This window comes from Athene noctua, chromosome 1 (assembly GCF_965140245.1).
Source record: "Athene noctua chromosome 1, bAthNoc1.hap1.1, whole genome shotgun sequence".
NCBI lineage: Eukaryota > Metazoa > Chordata > Aves > Strigiformes > Strigidae > Athene > Athene noctua.
The window spans coordinates 193,846,717-193,868,753 of NC_134037.1; the positions used below are offsets into that span (position 1 = coordinate 193,846,717).

The 22,037-nt window shown below is 43.2% G+C and overlaps 1 protein-coding gene across 1 annotated transcript; it reads left to right on the forward strand.

The window, feature by feature from the left end:
* The first annotated feature begins 213 nt into the window (after positions 1-213).
* NMS (neuromedin S) lies at positions 214-8,148 on the forward strand. The gene is given in 10 exon segments (XM_074901119.1): positions 214-319; positions 487-542; positions 936-986; positions 2,114-2,173; positions 4,924-4,959; positions 5,391-5,432; positions 6,433-6,463; positions 6,753-6,787; positions 6,789-6,893; positions 8,047-8,148. Coding segments are annotated over 10 exon segments (591 nt in total). The 5' UTR covers positions 214-246.
* Positions 8,149-22,037: the final 13,889 nt, after the last annotated feature.

Here is a 22,037-nt window from a genome sequence, read left to right on the forward strand (position 1 = left end):
CAAAGGGCGGAGGACGGGGTGCCTGGAGCAGGCGGACCCCGGGAGCCCCCCGCCCGCGGGCGGCGGTGGGGCGGGTTTCTCGGTCCCGCCGGGCCGAGCCGGGCCGGGGGGCGGCGGCGGGGGGCGCCGTGCCTGGCAGCGGGGCCGCCCCGGCGCCCATTGGCTCGGCGGCGGCCCGGGCTCGGCGCGGCCCCATAAAGGCGGCCGGGCCGCCCTCCCCGCCCGCCGGCCGGCCGCTGCCCCGCCATGCCCTCCCCGCCGCCCGCCCTGCCCTGGCTGCTCGCCGCCTGCTGTCTCTGCGCCCTCCCGCGGGGCTCAGGTACGTCCCGCCCCCAGCACCGGCAGGGGGGGGAGGTGGGACCATACACACACAGAGACACGAGAACCCCCAAACCTTGGGGAGGGTGGTCGCCCCTCGAGGGGCGCCGTCGGGGCTGGGCTCCGCGGCGCCCCCCGCACAGCCGTGTGCCCCCCGTGTCCCCGCAGGGTTCCCCCAGCCTTTCTCGCGCTACAGGGACGGCGTGGACCTGCCCAAAAGCCAGGTAGGTCCCTCTTCGCCTTCCCCACCAGCCCCCCCCCGAAAGCTGATGAGCGGTGGCGGGGCCGGACAGACCCGGCCCGGCCCGGGCTGGACGAGGGAGGGTGGGAAACGGGACTCGCCCGTGGCGGGGAAGTGGGGTAGGAAATGGGCAGCCGGCTGGAAATGAAATCCCTGGGGTGGGTGGTAGAGCGAGTGGGGAGGCTGACGCCCTTTGCTGCCCGGGGAGGTGGATGGGACGGGTGTGGGCAGGGGTGTGATGCGCAGCGAGGTGCAGAAGAGGACACCAGACTCTCCGGGCAGGCTAAAAACCAGCTGGTCCCGACCTCCTGAGCTACAGTGCAGGTCCCAAGGTATGACAGACCCACCGTTAATGTCTAACCTTTACTTTTTAAAGCAACTGGCACTGTGTTTCAGTCAGTGGATGGAACTGTCTGACCAACCCCAGGTAAATTGACTTTGGAAATGTGTTTGATCTGCTGGGACTCTCTCTTCCAGACATACTAATTGCCCCGTGTAAACCTGAGCATCAGTGTCTGCAGGTGGCAAAGCCTCCTCCGGAGAGCCGGTGGCTCTGAAGAGCAGAGCGAGTTTGCTGGTGTGTGTGCTCTCTTCCCTGCAGAGTTAGCTCGGACCTAGAGAAAGAAAAAGCTGTGCTTTTCTTCCCATCACAGGGGTAGCTAGCTCTGAAGCAAGAAGTGCCAGTCGGTGCTGTAGGAGTTATAGGCAGGGTTGTGCCTGGTCCCAGCTCTGTGGTGGTGGGTGGATGGGTTTTCTCTGGGGTGCTCAGAGGAGAGGGGTGCGAGGAGATGTTTTCGTATCTCATTTCTGCTGTGGTGTCTCTGACCCACAGCTTGCAAACAGTTTAAAAACTCACTGGCTTTGAAAGATCAGCCCGACTGCATTTGATACTGAGCCCAAGGGTCATCTTCATTTTCAAAGGGGAGAGAAAAATCTTTGCAGGATCAGGAATTATCTGGAAATTTTGAACATTTTGTGCTCATTTTTTTTTTTCTTTCTGATTTTCTTTCAGTTTTACAAACCAAGACTTAGGGAAGATAGTTCCCAGAGCCAGTTATTCAGGTGTCTTAGATTTTACTTCCTTTGGAGGTAGTAATTTCTCATCTAATGTGATTGCATGCATTAGCAGATGCCTGTCCTGTGGCAGTGAGTATGGGACAGTATATTTCAGTATATGTTTAAAGATTATAATACTGATTGTCTGAAATGCTGGTAGATTGAAATCGGTGTAGACTAAATATGCCAAAACCCAAAGCTATTTCATGAATTATTAGCATAGGAAAATGTATTTTAAATAGAAGAAACTGATTCAGATCTCTTTATAGCACAAGACGGTGTTGACAACTTTAGTGGTATTGTGTCTACTCTCCTCATATAAAATATTAGTTTTTCATCTCATAATAGCATCAGTAAGTCTTGACCTGCTCTGAGTGGTTTTAGTGGAACTGTGTTCAATCTAAATTGTGCTGGGATCAGAATCAAGCCCATTCTCTATCAAAGCATGTATATCGCATCCTCTCAATAAATGTATCAAAGTACTGTTTGTTTTTGCAGATCTCCAGCACTGTTTTGGATCTCTGTTATTCCATATTCAACAGCATGCATACAAATGAGGTAAGGTGTAATCACTTCTTTTATTTCAAAGCACCCCCTCCTTAAACTTAAAAACCAACCCCTCTAAAACAGACTTTCTGACACTTCTCTCCAAACAATAATGTATAATCTAGTAGTGTCATGGTTTAGGAGATGTAGGAGATTATATAAAAGATTATTCTTCTCATTAGTAGTTTGCATGTAATTCTTAATGCCATTAAATATGAAAATGATGTTTTTCACCAATTTGAAGCTCAAGAACCAGATCCACTTAGAGCCAGAGTCAGTATTTTAACCTGACCCCAGTATTTAACCTGACATTATTTTGAATAATACAGGGTTAAATATGCTAAAATTGTACATAACATTGGATCAACAGCATACTTAAGATCATGCTGAACATGGAGATGTATGAGATGCTCTACTGATTTTAATACTCGACTTTAATTTATGTTTCTGACTCTGATCTAAAAGATTAAGTTGAGGAGTTATTGAGTATAGCTCTTCCTCATTGGTGTAGTCATATTAGGACTTAGCTCAATGTCAATTCTGCTTTATATCACTTTTTTTATTATTGCCAGTTTAAGAGCCTTTCCCATAAAATTTACTCAGTCCCTGGGTATATTAGAGGCCAGTGTACTTGCGGGTTCTTTGAGTCCTCTGTTTCAAATCACAAGTAGTTCCTTCAAGACAATAATAGAAAGTATTCTGACATGCATTTCAATATCTCTTCTTGCCAGTGTGTTTAGCTTATTATAATTCCAAGCATGCTTTCCTAAAGCAGCCATAAAACTCAACAAAACTGAAGTTGATTGTATAAAAAAATTCTAGCATTTCAGTCTTAAATGTCTCATAAATGTTTTTGAGTTCAGTATTGACTCCCATGCTTCTGCAGCTTAGCTGATGAGGGGACATCCAGAATCATCTGGTAACTTTGAATGGAGCCCTATTTCTGGTTACTATTTTAGTTACTAACTTTGCAAAAAATTCACCTTCTGTTATGCGATCTCAAGACTGGTAGTTGAATCTCATACAGTATTCTTTCAAGAGATGACTAATACCAGCTGCATATCTGCAATGTGATTTCTAGGTGTGGTCTGATTAAGTAGCAGATCAGATATAAATGACAAATATGGAAAAGGAGCTATGCAAAAATTCCAAAATGTTACCCAGCTGGTCAAATCTCATATGTGAAGTTGTACTTTCTCAGCCTATGAGGAATCTTGAGAAGACACTGCAAACATGAATCTTTGTGGTGCACCCAGTGAAAGAGTTATGAAATCCTACTGATTTGGCTGGGCTTCAACTTCCAACATGATACTATATTTGTGTGGATTTTTTTTAAAAAATAAATTATTTGGTCAGATTATGTAGAGAATGTAGATGGTGTTTCAAGAGAAGTGAGGCTTCAGCGCCATGAAAGGCAAAGTCAGTGACAATTTGGGCATTAATGGGACTTGAACTTTTAAAATCTTTTGAGAGAACTAATAGAGTATTTAACTTCAGTGTCTAATCTTTGGGTAAATCTTGCAGATGGTACTTTCAAATGACTCAAAAAGAGCTATCTACACCCAGCTACATTGCAATCACCTCCTTGAGAGTTTGAAATTTCTGTCGTAAAGTCAGACCAGAAGCTCAGTTTTTGCCATGTTTCTTCCACATAGTAAACTATTGCCTGTTATAAATAAGGAAATTTGAAACTGCAGGCTAAGTTATGAGTCAGTCTCTATCTTTGCTTGGTATGTAATACCCATCTAAGAACAGAACTAGCATTCACACTGTCTCTTTGTTGTAGTCTCCTCATTTGCATCCTTTAAGGTTACACCTTGATTGAGCAAACACTTTTTTCCTCCATAGTATTTCATAGCCCTGTAAGTTGATATCAGCTGCTTTATAAATCATTGTCTTGAGACTTGAACCCAGGAAATCCTCACCTGATACCCTGAATTGCAATTCCCTCCTTGCTTGTATATTTCATCTTTTTTAATTCCTGCTCTCCAGTTTCCCACCCACATGCTTTTCCTGTGCTCATCCCCTGTCTTCATGTCCTTGCTCATTACTTGTCCTTGTTTTTCAAGCCCACCCCAGGTAACTAAGTCTGTTCACTGATAATAACTGTGGCACTGATATAATGTGGCATACAGAGCTGTCCCATTCCTGGCTAGTTGGGAGCAGGCAGCCCGGCAGCCGTGCCATGGGCAGGAGGGCTCCCAAACCTGGTCTGTGTGCCAGACTGCAGGTCCAGGGCTTTGTTAGACCCTGAGCTTAGTCTGTTACCATGAAGTCATGAAGGAAGTTTTCTACTCAGCCTTACATCAAGGAATAGAAAATGAGCAATTTATTGAAGAATAAAGGCTGCAGAGGAAGGCTTAAAACCAGTAATCATGTCTGGGTTAAAACCAAGGGCAGTCTGAAAGGTGACGATCAGCCACATTTTAACAAGGTAAGAGCTATGGGTACAATTCAAGCCTGTGGAATGGAACTGCTGCGTTTGCTCCAGGTTGAGCTCTGCTCCACTGCCCAGAGCATGGCTGTGCTTTGCTGTACAGTGAGGGAAGCATGTTGAATGATGGGGTAACATTGGTTAAGGCAAGGTTTAAAACCAACCTTTGAAAAGATCTGTTTGCTGCTGTTCTTGTATCTGTCTGTGGTAAGTGTAAGAATACCTCTTTTCTCACATGGAGTGCAGCAACCTCATCAGTGATGGAGGATTACTGTGACAAACCAGACAAATGACAGCATCTTGTTTAACTTACACTGTCCACTTGCAGGAATCACAGATTGCTGCTACAAAGTTTACAAAGAAGGTATGTAAATGTGAAGACAAGCAAGCAGCAATAGACAGGGAAGTACAGCCCTTCCCCCGTGTCTTTTGCTGCTTTAAGTCAGCTTGTTTTTTCAGTGGTTGGGAAGAGATATATGCTGACCCTGCTTCTGCAAAGCAATTCACCATGTCTAAAGCTTTCTTTTATAAATTTTCTAAAGCTTGTGAATCTTTAATTATGGTATATTTACGCTAGACAGAATGAATAGTTATTGACAATGCCCTTTGGGTATTAATTTTGAATCGGCATTCCAGATGAATGGGCATTGGGGACTATCAACATTTTGTTGTTTGTATGCTGCTGAAAAGGGCCTGAATTATTGATATTCTGATGGAATGTCACTGAAACTTGTCAACAGATCTATGGAATGGAGTTTAAAGTATTTTGTTAATGGTTTGTGTTTTATCTTACAGGATAGTCATGGGACTCTGGGACGGCCTTTTTTCCTTTTTAGGGTATCTGAATCTCTTACTACTTAAAGATTCTGAATCACAGACAATGTTACATATCCATAGACAAGCAATTGTTTGCCTTCACAAATTCTTGCTGCACTTGTTTTGAGTAAAAGCCAAATATCCCTTTATTGAAAGCTTAGGGAGTTATTTGTTTAAAAAGCTCTGGTTCAACTAAAAGACCACAAAATAATGAGATCTGGGGTAGTAATGGATTAAACATTTTTTTGATTTGAAGAGGTGACTGCAAATGTTTTGTCTTGAGCCAAGTCACCCAAAGATAGAAGTAGTACGTGGCTTGTATCTCGGAGACTTCCAAGGTGCACTAATGCTAAATTTGTGAGATAAAACATGTACATGAGCTGAATGTCCACTTGGTCTGAAAGGTGTGGCCAGTGAGGGATGTCACACTGCATAACAGGGTGAAAAGCCAAAGCAAAATTACAGACATTATTTCATGTTTTTCACCTGATTTTCACTCACTGGCTTGCTTAACTATGGCATGGCCTAATGCAGAATATGCTGGTTTAGAGACACTGTATGATTAACACCAAACTAGTTTTTAGGAATATCTTCAATACATTACAAAAAATACTGAAGTATGTTGTAGGAGGTAACCAGGGTCCCAGTTCAGCTGTCACTTACATTTTGGCTCACCTCAAGTCTGTCTGGCCAGGTACTTTCTGTGCTGGTACTTATATGTTCTTTCTTGGGCATCTACATAGTACTTCAGTGAATTGGGACCAAGACCCTTAATGAGAATAATTGAAGTCAGACTGTTTATTTGTTTGGGCAGAGGATGAATTAATATCTTAGACTCAAAGGCAAACCCTCCCCTGCATGGATCCCCTGGCATTTGACCTATTGACCCTTTTAAAGAAATATTATTGCAGCCTTCTTATGTACTTTGTGTATGTCTGCATGATGGGAGATGTATTTTGGTGTGCTTATAAATTTGGTATCTAATACTTCTGCACAACCATATAATTATTATGTTTTTCAGCCTCGAAATGGAAGAACTATTGAAAGCAGTGGTAAGTAGGCATCCAAAAGTGACAAGAATTTTCCTGATTTTTCAATAAAGATGACCCTTGTGGCAGAAGGAGCTACTGAGAAGTATTACAAACCTACATAGTCATGTGGATGTTTCATATGGTGACTGAGAAATGTCTGGGCAGAAGTGCTTTTTATCATGTTTGGAGACTTAGAGTGTATGCTCTGACAAAAGGATTGTTTTCTTCCCTCTTTAAGGTTAAGTAAGGAGGAGTTTTCATCCTCTGCAAAATGATAGAAATGATGCGGAAATTAGAAGTTTAAAAACAGAGGGTGTAAATTGTACTTGGAACATGAAAGCTAGCCAGGTCCTTCACTGTGATAAATGTGGACTCCTCTCTGCTCCAAGAGACATTCAGTGACCTAATCTTGTGTGAGAACCCACTAATGCAGATCTCTGCATGTGGGTGGGTATTGTTCTCACATCAGAATTAGGATCTCTTTTGGGGTAAACATTGACTAGGAAGAGCAACGGTGGATATGTAAGAAAGGAGAACAATGAGATCTAGTCATATAGCTCTTACGTATCCATCTTTGAAAGGGTCTATTAAAGGCCTTAGTGAACTTTAAGGAGAGACAGTCAATGTACATGAGTCTCCTCCTTCCATCTCTTCCTCCAGTCTTACCCCAGAATAAAAGATCACCATTTTCTGTTTGCAATGTAAGAATTATTTCCAACTGTTAACTGAAAGGATTGGGTCTTTTGGAAGAGGAGAGAAGGATAGGATAAAAAAAAAAAACCTACAAAGAAAATTTTGCTGTATATTCAGCATTCAACCATTTCAGAAAGAAAGGAATCAAAGACTGGGAGAGTGTTGTAGAGCAGCATCTCTACTTGCTCTGATCTTGGGCACTGCCCTGGCCATCCATTGCTTCTCAAGGATGAAAGGAAGATAAGGAACTAGATGGATCTCTGGTTTGAGACAGTATAGTGTTCTTGTGGTGTTAGGCCCACATACATGTGGGAAATGTTTCATAGCTATCACAGGTAGGGGCAGGTACTGCTGCCCAGATTTGTTTAGAGTTAACTGGAAGCGTGAGCCGACAACCCCAAAGATAAGCCAAAAAGAGTTCCTGTAGTTTCTGGGTAAAACAGTTCAAAAATAGAGTAAGCTTGTATCAAAGTACTCTATGCAGAGTACTCTAGTGTTAGCAGAATTGCTAGATTGTCAAACAAATTTCATTCAAGTGCTGGTGTAAAAGCCATTACTCTACAATGATGCCATAGCCTTACATACATCAGTAAATTTTATCCACATCTCAGTACCCTGAGCCAACCCAGCTGCAAGATGCACACCATGCCTCCATAACTCTAAAAGAAGGACAATGGAGTTAGGAATGATGGAGGGGGAACTCTATGAAGAGGTAGGATTTGTGTTTGAGTACAAATGATAGATCTGGGCACACTTACTGAACTTTCATAATTTTTTTTGTTGTTGCGCTAAAATTTGAGGCTATTTCATTTCTGACTTTGGGAAGGACCAGACAATACATAACTGAAGACTAAGTTATAGCCAGATCAACATCTCAACATAAAGTATGATACTGTGTTAATTTGTTTCAGAGTACCAAGGAGTATGAAGTTTATGGGTCGACTTACCAGCTCGATGACTTGGTTTATACAAAGAAAAGAGACTTTCTGTTGCACTGGTGGTCTGTTATGTGACTCAGTTGTCTAGAATTTGCTGTTCCATGTAATAAATTTGCAATCATTAATTCTAGTTGTCCTCTTTTATTGAAGCAGGTACTAGACTCCATTGGGCTATAGTGTAGCATTGCATGGTTCCAAATGTATTCAAAGGAAATCAATCATCTGAATATAAAAAATTTTCAAATCCAACTGTGCATTTTATATTTATAATATCTTTAATAGTGTCATGAATTAATATCTTGCCCTTTTGACAAGATAATATATTTTCCTAGCATTTCAAAATACACATCCCAAACTATATTAAAATCATCATGGATATTTTAATGATTTAATTCTTGTCTTGAATAACTAAGGCAATGAGTGTGATAACTGATGAATCCAAAGCACTTTGAAAGTAGTGAAACAAGTACTGCTCTTACAAACAGGCTCTATTTGATCAGATGATGTATCTTTACTAGATATCATAAAGCACAAATGAGTCACTTGAGAGAGATACTCTGAACATCTGTTGCTTTTACTGAGATAATAAATTTAAACCTGTGGTGCAGCCAATTGTGTTTGCACCATAAGGAGTGGGGTGGTTTGTTTTGGTAGGTGGAGACATCTGTGGGCAGAAAATTTAAAGTACTAAGCTGTTACTTCCTTAGGAAGAGCAGAGCATAATAAAAGCCAGGGTCTGGGGATGCACACCAGTTTGGGGTTCCTTAACACAAAGTGTGCCACAGCATTGGCTTCCCCAAGACCTTTGTTACTGCCCTTTCCCCTTTATGGCTACTCAGTCTTAGTACCATGGCATGGTACCATCTCAGTTATGCTGGCACAGCTGTTGTGAACTGGATTTGGGAACTTCTCTGTCTTTGAAAACAAACCCTGAGAAACCTGTGGGGGTATTTTTGTGAGGTTTGGGTTTTTTTAACTGGATTAAGTTCCCAAGTTAGGCTGTATTAACTGAAGTTTGGCTGGGAGATAGAGGGAAGTGATGAGTTATTTGACAATTGTTAGACCACATCTAGGGTAGTGTGTCTGGTTGTGGGCCCCCCCAATGCAAGGAGGGTATGGACAAACAGGAGGGAGCTCATGGAGGGCCTCTGAGGCAGTGGGGACTGGAGCACCTGCCCCACGAGGGGATGCAGGGGCAGCGGGGCTGGTTCAGCCTGGAGGGATGCCTTTAGGGACACCTAACAGCCCCTCCAGTGGCTACAAGGGGTTCTCAAGGAGACAGTCAGGCTTCTGATGGTGAGGGGTGGGAGGAAGATGAACAAGATGTATAAGTTGAAACAAGAGAGGTTGAGACTGGCTATAAGGAGAAACTTTTCCCCCATGAGGACAGCCAGGCAGTGCAGCCGGTTGTCCAGGGATGCTGTGCCATCCAGTCCTTGGAGGTTTTCAAGACCAGAGTATATAAAACCTGGTCTGAATTCCTGCTTAGGATCAGACCAGAGACCTCCTGAGGTCCCTTCCAGCCTCAGTTAATGTGACATGGGTATAATTTCATGCTACGTATTAGTATTCAGCCTGTAACAGGGTCATGTCTGGGGATGCACTGTGGTAATACAAATAAATATGAGATAATGATACAAAAGCACAGTAATGGCACTTCTGGCCTGTTTCACTTCAGAGGCCAAAGCCATACAGCATCAAGTTTTGCTCAGTTCTGCATAAATATTTGTACTGATTTGGGCTGGGATAATTTTCTTCATAGTAGCTGGTATGGCTCTGCATTTTGGGTCTGTGTCCAAAACAGTGTTGTTATCAACAATGTTTTAGCTATTGCTAAGCAGTTCTTGAACAGCGTGAAGGCCTTTTCTGCTTTTCAACCTGCCCTATCAGTGAGCAGGCTGGGGTTGCACAAGAAGCTGGGAGGCGACACAGCCGGGACAGCTGGCCCCAACTGACCAAAGGGATATCCCACTCCATATGATGTCATGCTCAGCAATAAAAGCTGAGGGAAGAGGAGGAAAGGGGGAATGTTTGGAGTGATGGTGTTTGTCTGCCCAAGTCACTGTTACATGTGATGGAGCCCTGCTTCCCTGGAGATGGCTGAGGACCTGCCTGCCGATGGGAAGTGGTGAATGAATTACACATTGTGCTTTCCTTGTGCACGCAGCTTTTGCTTTACCTATTAAACTGTCTTTATCTCAAGCCGCAAGTTTCCTAACTTTTCACCCCTCCAATTCTCTCTCCCATCCTGTCCAGGGGAGTGAGTGAGCAGCTGAGTGGGGCTGAGCTGCTGACCAGGGTTAACCCACAGCAATACTGAAGCATAGGCAGCTCATGCTGTGTGCTTACCATCAGCAGTGATTTCTATCCTGGTTTCAGCTGGGATAGAGCTAATTTTTCTTCTTAGTAACTGGAATAGTGCTGTGTTTTGCATTCAGTAGGGAATTTCCTATGAGAAGAGTGTTGATAATGTACTGATGTTTTTAGTTGTTGCTATGAAATCAAGGACTTTTCAACTTCCTCTGTTCTGCTGGTATGCAGGTGCCCAAGAAGCTGGAAGGGAGCATAGCCAGAGCCCTGGGCCCAAACTGACCAGTGAAATATTCCGTATCATATAATGTCATGCTCGGTATATAGATGAGGGTATATAGATGAGGGTTGGCCAGGAAGCTCTCTCTCCCAGGATTGCAGTGTCAGGATTTTCTTTGCTCTGGGATAGCTAGCTGAAGTACTAAGGCTTGGACAACTGGCCCAAGCCAGAGCTGACCTATAGATGAATCCTGTATATTTTATAACTGAAAAACATTGTGCTAGTAGGTATTGTACTAAATTATAACAACCCACTTATGCAGATGTAAAAAGTGCTACAGCATTGAAATACTGAAGCCTGAACAACAGGCCCCAAGCCGAAGCTGCTAATTTAGTATGTAATCATTAGCAAAGTATGTAAACTCACTAGTGAAAGATGTGGCCTAGAATATAATCAGTAGTGAGGAGAGAATGTATCCAACTTCCCTTGTTTAGCCTTGTTCAAGGCTGAGAACCCAAGTATCTGGCCTTGTTAGAAACTCCTTTTGTCTCTTGCCCCGAGCCCTGGCCAGGCTTTTGGTGGAATCCAACAGGAGAATGAAACCAGAAATTTTCCACTCAAAACAAAGGTGCCAGCTATTCTGGCTTGTCGATCTCTGGTATATAAGGCTGGGCCTGGTTGCAGTGACTTTAGATGCCTCACCTATGGGTGGATGCACTGCGTAGGATTTCCCCCTTGCCGGGACAGGCTCTCCAAACCCTCGCTGTGACCGGGGCTCCCCAACCACTGCGGGTCTGGGTGATGGGAACGTATGCAAGTGGTGATGGATCTTTCTTAATCACTATTCTCTCTCTCTTGTAGTAATGATTTAATGCATTACCCTGTATTTTCCTGTTTGTTGCTTTAGGTGCACTATTCTGCCTTTTCTTACTGCATGTCTTCTGTATTACTCTGTTACATTATTGGGTTATCACCAGTAAAACATGCCTACTCTTTTCACTCTGGTGTCCGAGTTTAATTGGTATCCTTAATAAGCAAAACACTAGCCAGGAACAGGCTGGGCATCAGTTAGTGGGTGGTGAGCAATTGCATTGTTCATCACTCATTTGTATATTCTATCTCAACCTATGAGTTTCCTTACCTTTACCCCTCCAGTTATCTCCCCCATCCCCCAGACAGGGGAGGGAGAGCAAGTGGCTGTGTGGTCTTTGACTGCTGTCCAGTTTAAACCATGACAGCTTCCTCCACCCACAACAGGTTTCAATAACATCTAATTGGACTGGTTAATGAAACTGATAAATACATGGTAATCTGCAGGTGAGGACCTAGCTTAGGTTCTTCTTCTATATTTCTGTAGTAACTGTGGTTCCTCTGTAAAATGCCCAGGAGAGATCTTGTTCACCGCCCAGTGGAAACCTTTGCTCCCAGGAGCAACACAAACGTCACCTGTGGAATAATATAGAAATGTGAAGGTCATCGCTGGCCTGAAACTCTTTCTGAACACCCCACTACAAAACCCACAGGATAACTGAGGACCCCTGACACAGGTGACAACAACAATTAGAAACACAGAAAAATTTCCACAAGAAAAAGAAGTGAAAGCTCAGTTCCCAGTGCCAGCAAGAGAAGACACAAATCAAGAGTGACATGACAAGATATACAAAGTAATGAGTGTGTTTAGAAGAGTAAACCTGATGCTTATCCATCCTCTTGTAATAAGGAGCAAGGAGGGAGACTCAATTACACTGAGAGGCAATACATTTAAGCTGCAAAGGGGAATTTTTTTCCTAACAATCAACTCCTGAAGCTAGTTGCCATAGCTTAGAGCGAGTAGTGAGAGACAGCTCTGCTGGCTCTTGAGAAGGAAGGCATGTTCAGGAGTGCACACCTTCATGCTGCCTAACTTGCCTCGGAAATCACTTCAGGCTGGCCCAGGACCTCCTGCATTAAAAGCCTGGCCTGTTCGAGCTGGGTTCAGCAAGGCATTGCTCAGCAGAGCACACAGCGCGAGACCTGGAAATGTGCTTGCTAGTGGGGGAGCAAGTACTGCCACTCACCAAAGAGCCAGAGCATGAAGCATAGGGGGAAAATCCTCTTGGTGTTTCACTTCACTCTTTCTGGTCCCTCCATGATTTGGTGTCTCGGACAGCCTTACTCTGTTTTTGGCTCCCGCAGGGAAGAGCACACTTACTAAATCTCCAGGAGATGGCAAGCTGGGAGGGACAGCAAGTGCAGGAGGACAGAGTCAGCATTCAGCATGGTCTTGGCAAAGATACATCTGGAAAAAATACATATGGCTCGCTGATGATGAAAGGAAGTTATTACGCATACTGAAGAATAATCAATTGCAGCTTTGCGGCAAAGGGAATGGGTAACTGTCAAATATCACAGTTTTGGGGAGAACACAAAAATACAATGTGAAATGAATAAGAAGTGGTAGGGACTATGACATGGGAGGTGTCACACTGCTGATTATAGGGAAGTTCTCATGTACAGAGTAGCACTGGAGAAGAAAGAGGGGCATCAACAGGACAGAGCCCAGCAGAGAGGAAAGGCAGAGGTCAGGGAAAGCTGGTACGCTTAATGAAGTGGAGTTGGTTTGGTAGAAGGAAAGTTTGAAGAGGGGAATGATGTAATGCTTAATTTTAAACTCATCACTCCTGGCAGTATCTACCATGTCCATAGATGTATACTGCCAGGAGAGGTAAGTGTAAAACGAAGAAAGATTCATATTGAGAGAATGAAGCACTGACTGATAGGCAGAGTTAGCTTTTCTTGGTCATAAATATTCTCCAGGGGGGGCAACACCTCACTTGGACTCTAAGTTACAAAAGTTCCAGCTCTGAAATAATTGCAAGCAGCATTTTCTCTCTTCAGTGTTACATCATGGTGCAATGTTTATTCCTAATTATGTTTCATTTAATGAAAGTTTAGTACCATTGTTTTGTTGAATACCTAGCATACTTCAGATAGAAGTTGCTCTGGCTGCTTCTGGAGAAGTGCAAGGTTTAATCTTAGAGAGCCCAGCACTTACATTTTACACACTTCTATCTCATGGTAACACTTGTTGCACTAACAGCTGTGACAAGTGGCACCTGACTCCCAGAGCTGTAGGGCAGCCCTGAGAAGGATGCTGTCTTTGCTTCTGGAACGCTTGCATAAAATGAGAGAAAACATCCCAGCAAGGAGAAGGAAGCATATGAATTACAGAAAAAATGGAAAAGCCCATTTGTGACCTGCGAACTCAGCCTGCACACAAACTAGAGTCCGCTGAAAATGCAACGGAAGGATTCAGACGACTGACAATGAGGGCTGACCAACAGCCAGTACGATAACTAACTGGCATGTACACATGACATGAAATACCATCTAGGAACTAAAAATACATCAGTTGGCTGCTTGTCTCATCCTCACAATTCTCAGCAGGTAATGAGACAGAAGTAGCTGAAGAAATTGCAAATCTACCTGTTGGAGATTTACATAGCCACTTGGGCAGAACTGCTTGACAGGCTGGCCAAAAGCTGCCAGCATCCCATTCCAGCTTTCCTAGTGCATGTGAGGGTGAGGCTGCCAAATGAACTCCGGCTACAAGATGGATATGCTTATTATTGTAAACACAGCAACAAAATACTTATTTCTTTGCTGAGATCCTAGAGTCAAGCACTGATTGCAGGATCTCTGCTGGCAGCCAAGACAGATGCTTATGTGGAGAACGCTCTGAAGACATGTCTTACTTATCTGTTCCAGGCAACTTACAGATTGCAATTGCCACCCCTCTACCTTATTAAGCAGGGTAGCAGCATATGTTTGACTGGGCTGGACTGCATAAACTGTCTTAATCTATACATCTGTCACCCTGATAGGTGTTCTGCATTGAACGACTAAAAGTAGCTTCCAGGTCTCCAGTCATTTCTGGATTTACTTTTTCCACAGTGCAGAAACAAAAATGTGACTGATCTCATACGTGGTTGTGATTCACCATCTAAAATTTTGACATTTCTCTGGGGCAAAGAACATAGTACACCAAACACCATTTATCTATTAGCCTTAAACTTGCTGAGTGATCAGTAGAGAAAGTCTGAAGGAGAACATATGGCAAACTTGAAAGAAAAAAGTCCTGAATACCTTTACCACAAACCTCTTGCACCCAGGGGTTTCTACACAGCAGTTCAGATAGTGTCTGATTAATTACTGCATGGGGGAGATACATGCACAAAAATACATGCTTCTGGAGTATAGCTATCGAAACATCAGTCAGAACAAGACCTAAATATGGACTAGAACTTCCAACAGAAAAAGCAAAAATGCAGAACACAACATGAACTGACCTCAGAACGCAAAGGACTAGCGATCATGTATGACTCATCAGAAAAGGACCAAAATCCACGAGCCTCGTGCACCATAGGACTGAGCCCACGTTTCCTCTCACAACCCCAGAGTGAAGGGCTATGCCACAGCCACCCACCCTGCTGGGCAGTGTGGCATCTCCTGGGAATACACCACAGATTCTGCTACGTAAATAAACACCAAAAATAGCCTTTGATTATAACTTGGTAGTCTTGTATCACATCTTTGCCTTCATTTCCACAGCTGTGTATAGTCTGTACAGTTCCACAATGTATAATGTAAGATAACCCAAAGTCACTATTTTGTGACTTAAAATAGAGCACGCAGTTGATTTCCAAGAGGACGAGGACGTTTAGCATTGCAATATTGGGACCGGTCAGCAGAGGGCAACGCCAATATCAAATTTGTGATGCTCAAAGCAGAGGCAGGCCGCTGGTGCTCCTTGCTTGATCTGCTCCTAACTCAGGTAACGAATGAGGTCAGACCTTATGCATCCCTTGTGCTCACCTGGACAAGGCTCTCCAAGGCCATAACTTGGGATGTTTCCTCTCCTTATGAAGAAAGTGGAGGTGACAGAATATGGCAAGCTTATAAACACACAAATCTCAGCGCAGAGTGAACGGCAAGCAGTCTGCACAACAGAGACATCCATCAGCAACATCAGTCCTCTAGACAGGTAAAAGAAGAAAAGCTTTTCCAGGCATCATTTCAGCTCCATGCTTCCATCTGCCCACAGCTTCATTGAATTGCGGAGCACCATGTACATGCATTTTCTAATGTGTGTTATTGAAAACATCCATTTTCCTTGACAGACAATTGCACCATGCCACAACTGAGTTAGGAAAGTAATGCTACATCAAGATAAACGTGTTTTGCAGCATCAATAACAAGAGAGGTGCCAGAGGAGCTGTATTTTAAAATTTTTCATTGCTTTGCTTTGCAACTAAGTCATGTACCGGCCTCAGCTACCGGTGACTAGACCTAAGCTGAAATCTGTAGCATGGGATATGGGAGAACAAGTCATGTGCAAAACTACCCTGCAATTAGTGTCCTATTTTACAAGTACTTCTGTGATCAACAGAACTAGCAAAGGTGTTTCTATTAAATTTGTACTTGGAGGAGGATCTCCTATATTGTATTTAATGGAAGATATTTTTTATTACCATTTCATTAGTTTAGTTTCATGCTGTGGCCCTTATTTCAGTCAGGACATACATCAGTGTTCTTTCTTTTACAGAGCTATCTATTTCCATGTAACTGATAGGCATCAGCTTGTAATTTCAGCTCTCCATCATATAGATGCTCAGCAGATTCAGAAATTAATAAATGAGGACAGATGGATAAGCAAGAAAATGGTGTGCTGCCATAAATGTTTTCCTAGGAGGAAGGGCAAAAACTGAAGGGATTAAGGCAGCTGCATAGGGAATGCATAAAATGGGAAATCGGATGTCTGAGCTCTAGTTCTGACTCTCTTGATGCATAATGGTACACCTACATTTCAGTGAACCACCTATGGGCATGATTTTCATACTTACCAAGCACTTTGTAAGAAGAGGGGCTTACCTGTGAGTATGAAGTTAAGCATGTACCAAGATGGCACCTGACTCAGCTTCCCCCTTTGTGAAACAAGGGTATGGTTACTTAGCCTCAAAGTTTTGCTATGATACCTTGTTAATTTCCGTTCAGAAATAGCTTCAAAATCCTCAAGAGTGTCTATTAATCAGCCTGGATAAAAACTCCAACCTTCCAAGGAAGCCAGATGTTGCTGGTCTGGATATTTGTCTGAATTTATTCCCAATCCCTATGTTTAGAATAAATAATGATATTAATAACTGCAATAGGCTAGTAATATTTGTTCACAGGATTTACCTTATAATCAAATGAGAGAATTTATCCTTATATTTAAATTTATCCTCAAATAAAAGCTGTTATCTTATTACCTTAATGCATCATTATTTATCAGTGTAATTAGCCATACTCCAGTAAATGTTTAAGTACTCCTCAATGTACGTATTGCAAAACCAGGTGCCAAAACACAGTTCCCCGTTTGTCCCATTCAGACTGCTAATACCCCTAATGAAAAAAACTTTTCTTGTTATTCTATCCACAGGTTTCTGAGTATCTAACATTTCTCTGCTGATGTGTTGTAAGGTAGCAGTGAAGTGTCATAACTATGTTTGTTTCCTCTTCAGCAGCAGATGTTTGATCTGTTGGTGGCCCCTGCCAGGGCTGGTGCAAAGCTTAATGATCTGCATTCACTTTTAGCAAGTGCTGTGGAAGGAAGAGTATGTCTGGAAAATATCAGTGGTCCTGTTGAGTAGGTAATGGGACAGCAGTTATAAATGCACAGCCAGAATGGCCAGAATGTACCCTGACATTCATCTTGCTTGACAACCTTTATAGCATAAATGAAAGACTATCACCCAGTAATTCCTGCCACGAAGGGAATTATTCTTTGTTTTGTTTTATTCTGTCATGAAATGCTACTTCCCACAATAAATTTTACATTCACTTCCTGATGATGTTTATGCTGCTCTTTCCTTCACTGTCTATGTCTCTATTTTTACAGAATTTTCATCTCCATTCTTCCTTTCATATCTGCTCTTTCCTTCACTGTCTATGTCTCTCTATTTTTACAGAATTTTCATCTCCATTCTTCCTTTCATATCTTCTCACCACTTCATTACTATTTCTCCCAACAACAACTTCTACTTTAGCCCTTCCTCCTCTAGTTGCCTTGGCACAGAGTATCCTGGTACAGTTGAAGGAGGCAATGGATATGCTCTAAGGAGCAGGTACCAGAGCAAGTTTCCTCTGAGAGGAACTGTAGATTGCTAATGTAGTGCAAGTTAGTTAAACTCCCCTGGATGTGGAAGAGTCATTTTCCTATTTTAAAAATGACAAACATTACCATTAAAAAAAGTTTATGCATCCATGGAAGAAAAGAGATGGATTACAAGGGGTAGGAGGGAGAATAGATCCCTTCTTAAGTTTTAATAACTTGCATACTCATTTCTGCCATGGACTGAATTTGTAATCTGTGTTGAAAGAGAAGATGTAGCTTCACCACTTTCTGGATCTTTTGCCATGATTTCAGAGGAAGGAACACTAAGTCTATCTGAAGAGAGAGTGATCTTCAAAGAAAACAGCTTAAAGACATGAGGAATCCCAACATGCCCATCTTTGAATTTCTTCGAAGAATGCTTCAGTTAGCAGGATTAACTGATGGTGAAGCACTCAGTTGTTTACAAGGATATTATTTTACTAGGATTTAGTATTGCTGCCATTGTATTGTCATGAAAAACAGCCCCTTACTTCCATCAGGAAGGCACAAGGGAAGTGCTCAGCCAGAAGTAGGCCATGATCCACATCTCAAAAGAGTTTCACGCCAGTTTCTCCACCAGTCCAAATGTGGAAACATAGTGAGAATTGAGCCTGTGTGATAACATGTAGAAAGAAGCTCCCAGACTTGCAAATAGGAAGCACGTTGAGGCAAGCTTCCTGGTCTACTACTGAATAGTGGCCCAGTGAGCAGGGTACACATATAGAATACCCTGGACAGGTTGAGTCCCAGGTCTGTTATCTGATGGGCTACAATGACCCGATAGGAGAGATCAATAAGGGAAAAGTAAATCTGAAATAAGTAAGGATGTTAAAACTTGGGATGGGAGAGGGACTGGGATATGTGACAGATGCTTAATGTTTCCTTGACAGATGAACGGGCTATGCTTGAGTTCCCTTACAGCAGCGAGCGCCTTCCTTGGTGAATTCAGCTAGCAAAGTATGATTTAGCCTCATCAAGCAACGGCATGATGTTTGAATGAATAGAGAAGCTCAGAAGAAAATCTGGTTCCTAGTTCAAGCAGCAATCTTTGCTGTCTTCTGGGCATGTTTGAGACTCAGCCCTAACTGAGTTTCAAAAGAAAAAGTCGGACAAGTGCTGTGACAGCTTGACACAACCCCTCACTGTTTTGCCCTTAATTCCAGTTTAACCAGTGCCCTGGATTCAGTGCGTGCTACAAGGAGAAAGAGCCAAGTTTCTCCTCTGACCTAGATGAAGGACAGCTATTATCAGGTTACTAACTTGCACTTCTGTTGCATTCTGCATTACGAGGCAGGCCTGTTGACTCTGTCTTTATCACTATATGGCATGATACCTAGAATTGTATTCATGGGCTGAGATCACATCTGGACTAGACATTGCAAAAAAAAGGAAAAAATAAATGTCAGTATTCTTGATGATTTATCTAACCACTGAGTAACAGTCAGGCTACCTCTTTCTGTTGCTGTGCTGGCTGGCTCTGTGTGGTACCTTCACTTACCATGAGATCTTGCTGGCTGTTCAGAGCCCTAGATTCAACGTGCTAAGCACAGTGCTGGGGTAACGTGGCTCCAGGGCAAACTGTTAGCAAACAGAGCTTGCTAATGCCTTGGGCCGGCAGCAGCAAGTCCAAAAGAAAGTACAGTGGCCAAATCAAACCTTAGGCATCTTCATGAAAACCTCCTGGACCAGGGGCACGTGTGAAAAGACACCTAAATTCTGGTGCTTAAGAAGAGAGGTACAGCCAGAACAGGCAAAGCCTGAGAACACGTGTGTGCCTTCCTTGGCTTGGCAGGTAAAGAGCTTGCACTCTGACTAAGCATGCAGCTAGCAAGTTGATGCAGTAAATACTTTTTCTGGGTCTGCCACTTGACAAATGCATTTAAAATCTAACTCAGCCTAGTGATCACATCTCCCATTCCCTGCTTTCAAGCAAGATGAGCGTACACAGATAATGCAGGCTCAGCTTGTACATTTTGCTAGTTTATTGGTTACATGTTTCTAAGATTATGACTGACTCCTCTCCCCAGCTACCAAGATGTGGCAGGCATAACAAATGTTAAAGTGGTTACTCGCTGAATTTAAGTGGACTTGTCTTTTTCTGGGTAGAATGATTCAGAAACCCCACCATGAAACTGCTGGCAAAAATATTCTCACAGATGCTATGCACAGCACTGCAAAGAAAGCCACGCATAGTTGGAGCAAGCTGGAAAGAATACATTTTTCATCACAATGCTGGAGAATGTTGTACTGTTCTCTCCCACACACTGTCTTCATATAAGCCCTTGTTTGGGAGTCTAATGAGCTGCTTGTATAAGCAAACCAATTTCCAGTAGTTCTATCACTCAACAGCCTCAATATAGAAAATGAATATTTGTCCCCGGAAGTTAAGGACGTACACAAGTTGTGCCATGAAGGAAAGCTGAGGAATCCAAGAAAGAAGTGAGGCTGGCAACAGGAGCAGAATCTGTCCCCACTGCTAGGATAGCCTTCACAAAACATATGCTTTACATATTATCAAGGTATTTATTTAGGCTAGAGTAGTGCACAACCTGGTAATGAACAGAGATGAGGATACACTAGAAGACTGAATGTATGTTTTATTGTATGTTTAAACTGAGACTGGATTTTTAAAAATCAAAGATTAAAAGTATCCCGTTGAAGCATATGTAATGTATCTTCAAAAGAAAGACATAATAGGCTTTACAGCTGCAAGAGAGAAACAGAATTGGGAGAATTAACGAGTTCCTCAAAATTAGTATCTTAACATTGGACATTATCTTTTCAACTGTCTTGAGACTTCACAAAAAAGGAGGAGTGAATGCACTGGTTGTTCTACATTTAGAAGTGCAACTGAAAGACTGTAGTCATGAGCACAGGGAACAAGAGAGCCACAGCAAGGCATATTTCAGGGACCAGTATGTCTATAGGTCAGCTCTAATTATTAAAGACAGAGCAGAGCTGTATGATAGCTGCTAGGACTCCTGCATACTTCAGGGATGCTCTTTCCCTGTGGTTCTCCCTGCCCTCTCCTTGTTCCAGTATTCCTCCAATTTGTTCTTATCTGTTGAGTTCTGCCAAGAAAGGGAGGGTGAGCCACTGATGAAGGTGATGCCTTTCCCCCACCTTGCAGTTTAGCAGATGTGAGCTGCAGGATCCCAGGGCACCTATTGAGCACTCAGCTGTGACAGTCCACATCTTCCCAAGCTTGCTGCTTCTGGAGCAATGGGATGCCTTGAGCTTGCCAGCCACCTTGCGGTCACACTTAAGCCTATGTAAACTTTCTGTTAAAGCTAGATGAGTTTAATATAAGATGTATTGAGTTATTTGTTTGGCAACAGAGAGACTAACCAGCACCACTCCTGATGGCTGCATTCCCTCTGACCAGGTCCCAGCACAGGCCATACAGTTCCTTGAGATGGGGGCATTCCCTTACACAAGCCAAGGTCAAGCTTTGCTTCCTCTGCAGAAAAGCTGAGACTTAGAGAAAAGTCTCCATTAATTTCTACCTAGCCACCCTCCCCTTCCCCCCCCCCCTTTTCTTTTTTTGGGTAGGATTTCTATAGGTACAGGGGTCTGATGAAACCTCCTGTTCCATGGGTCATAGCTCATGTACCTGTTATGATACAGCTGTCACAGGCCTCTGACATTCCCATGGGGCTTTACAATCACAGCCCACATTATCAAGGTATTGAAAATCCTCTCCCTCAGTAGCTCCAGCCACCATCCCCTCCTCCATCTCTTCTTCCTGCCCCCATGGAAACTTCCAAGTTATGCCAACACCACTCTAGAGGGTGGTGTTTTACTTCAAGAAAGAAAAGAAAAGAGGAAAAAGACAAAGTTTGACACATAAGCCCAGCAGTCTGGTTCACAGTAGATGCTGTGAGCGGCAGAAGAAGCAGTACAGGATGGCAGGAGCTACACAAGCCCATGCTGCTGCAGGGGCACCCATGCTGTGGGCAGCTGGCTTGGACAGGCCAGGAGCAAGCTTCTGAGCCAGCACAGCATGAAACGTAACTGTCAACTTGACGGGAGAACAGGGGACTGTTTTTCTTAAAGCACAGCTCGTATGGTCAATGTTGATTGAAACTGCTGTAAAAAAATATCCAGCAGTCCCCTAAAGAGCCACTGTTGCTCTCCAAGATAAAGTGTTTTGCTTGTGGTGCAAGTCAGCAGCATTTCACCCTCTAGATCTCAAGCCAAAGGTTGCCATGTGTACAGATAGCAACAGCTGATCTGATGGCTACCCTCAAAACATTTCTCTGT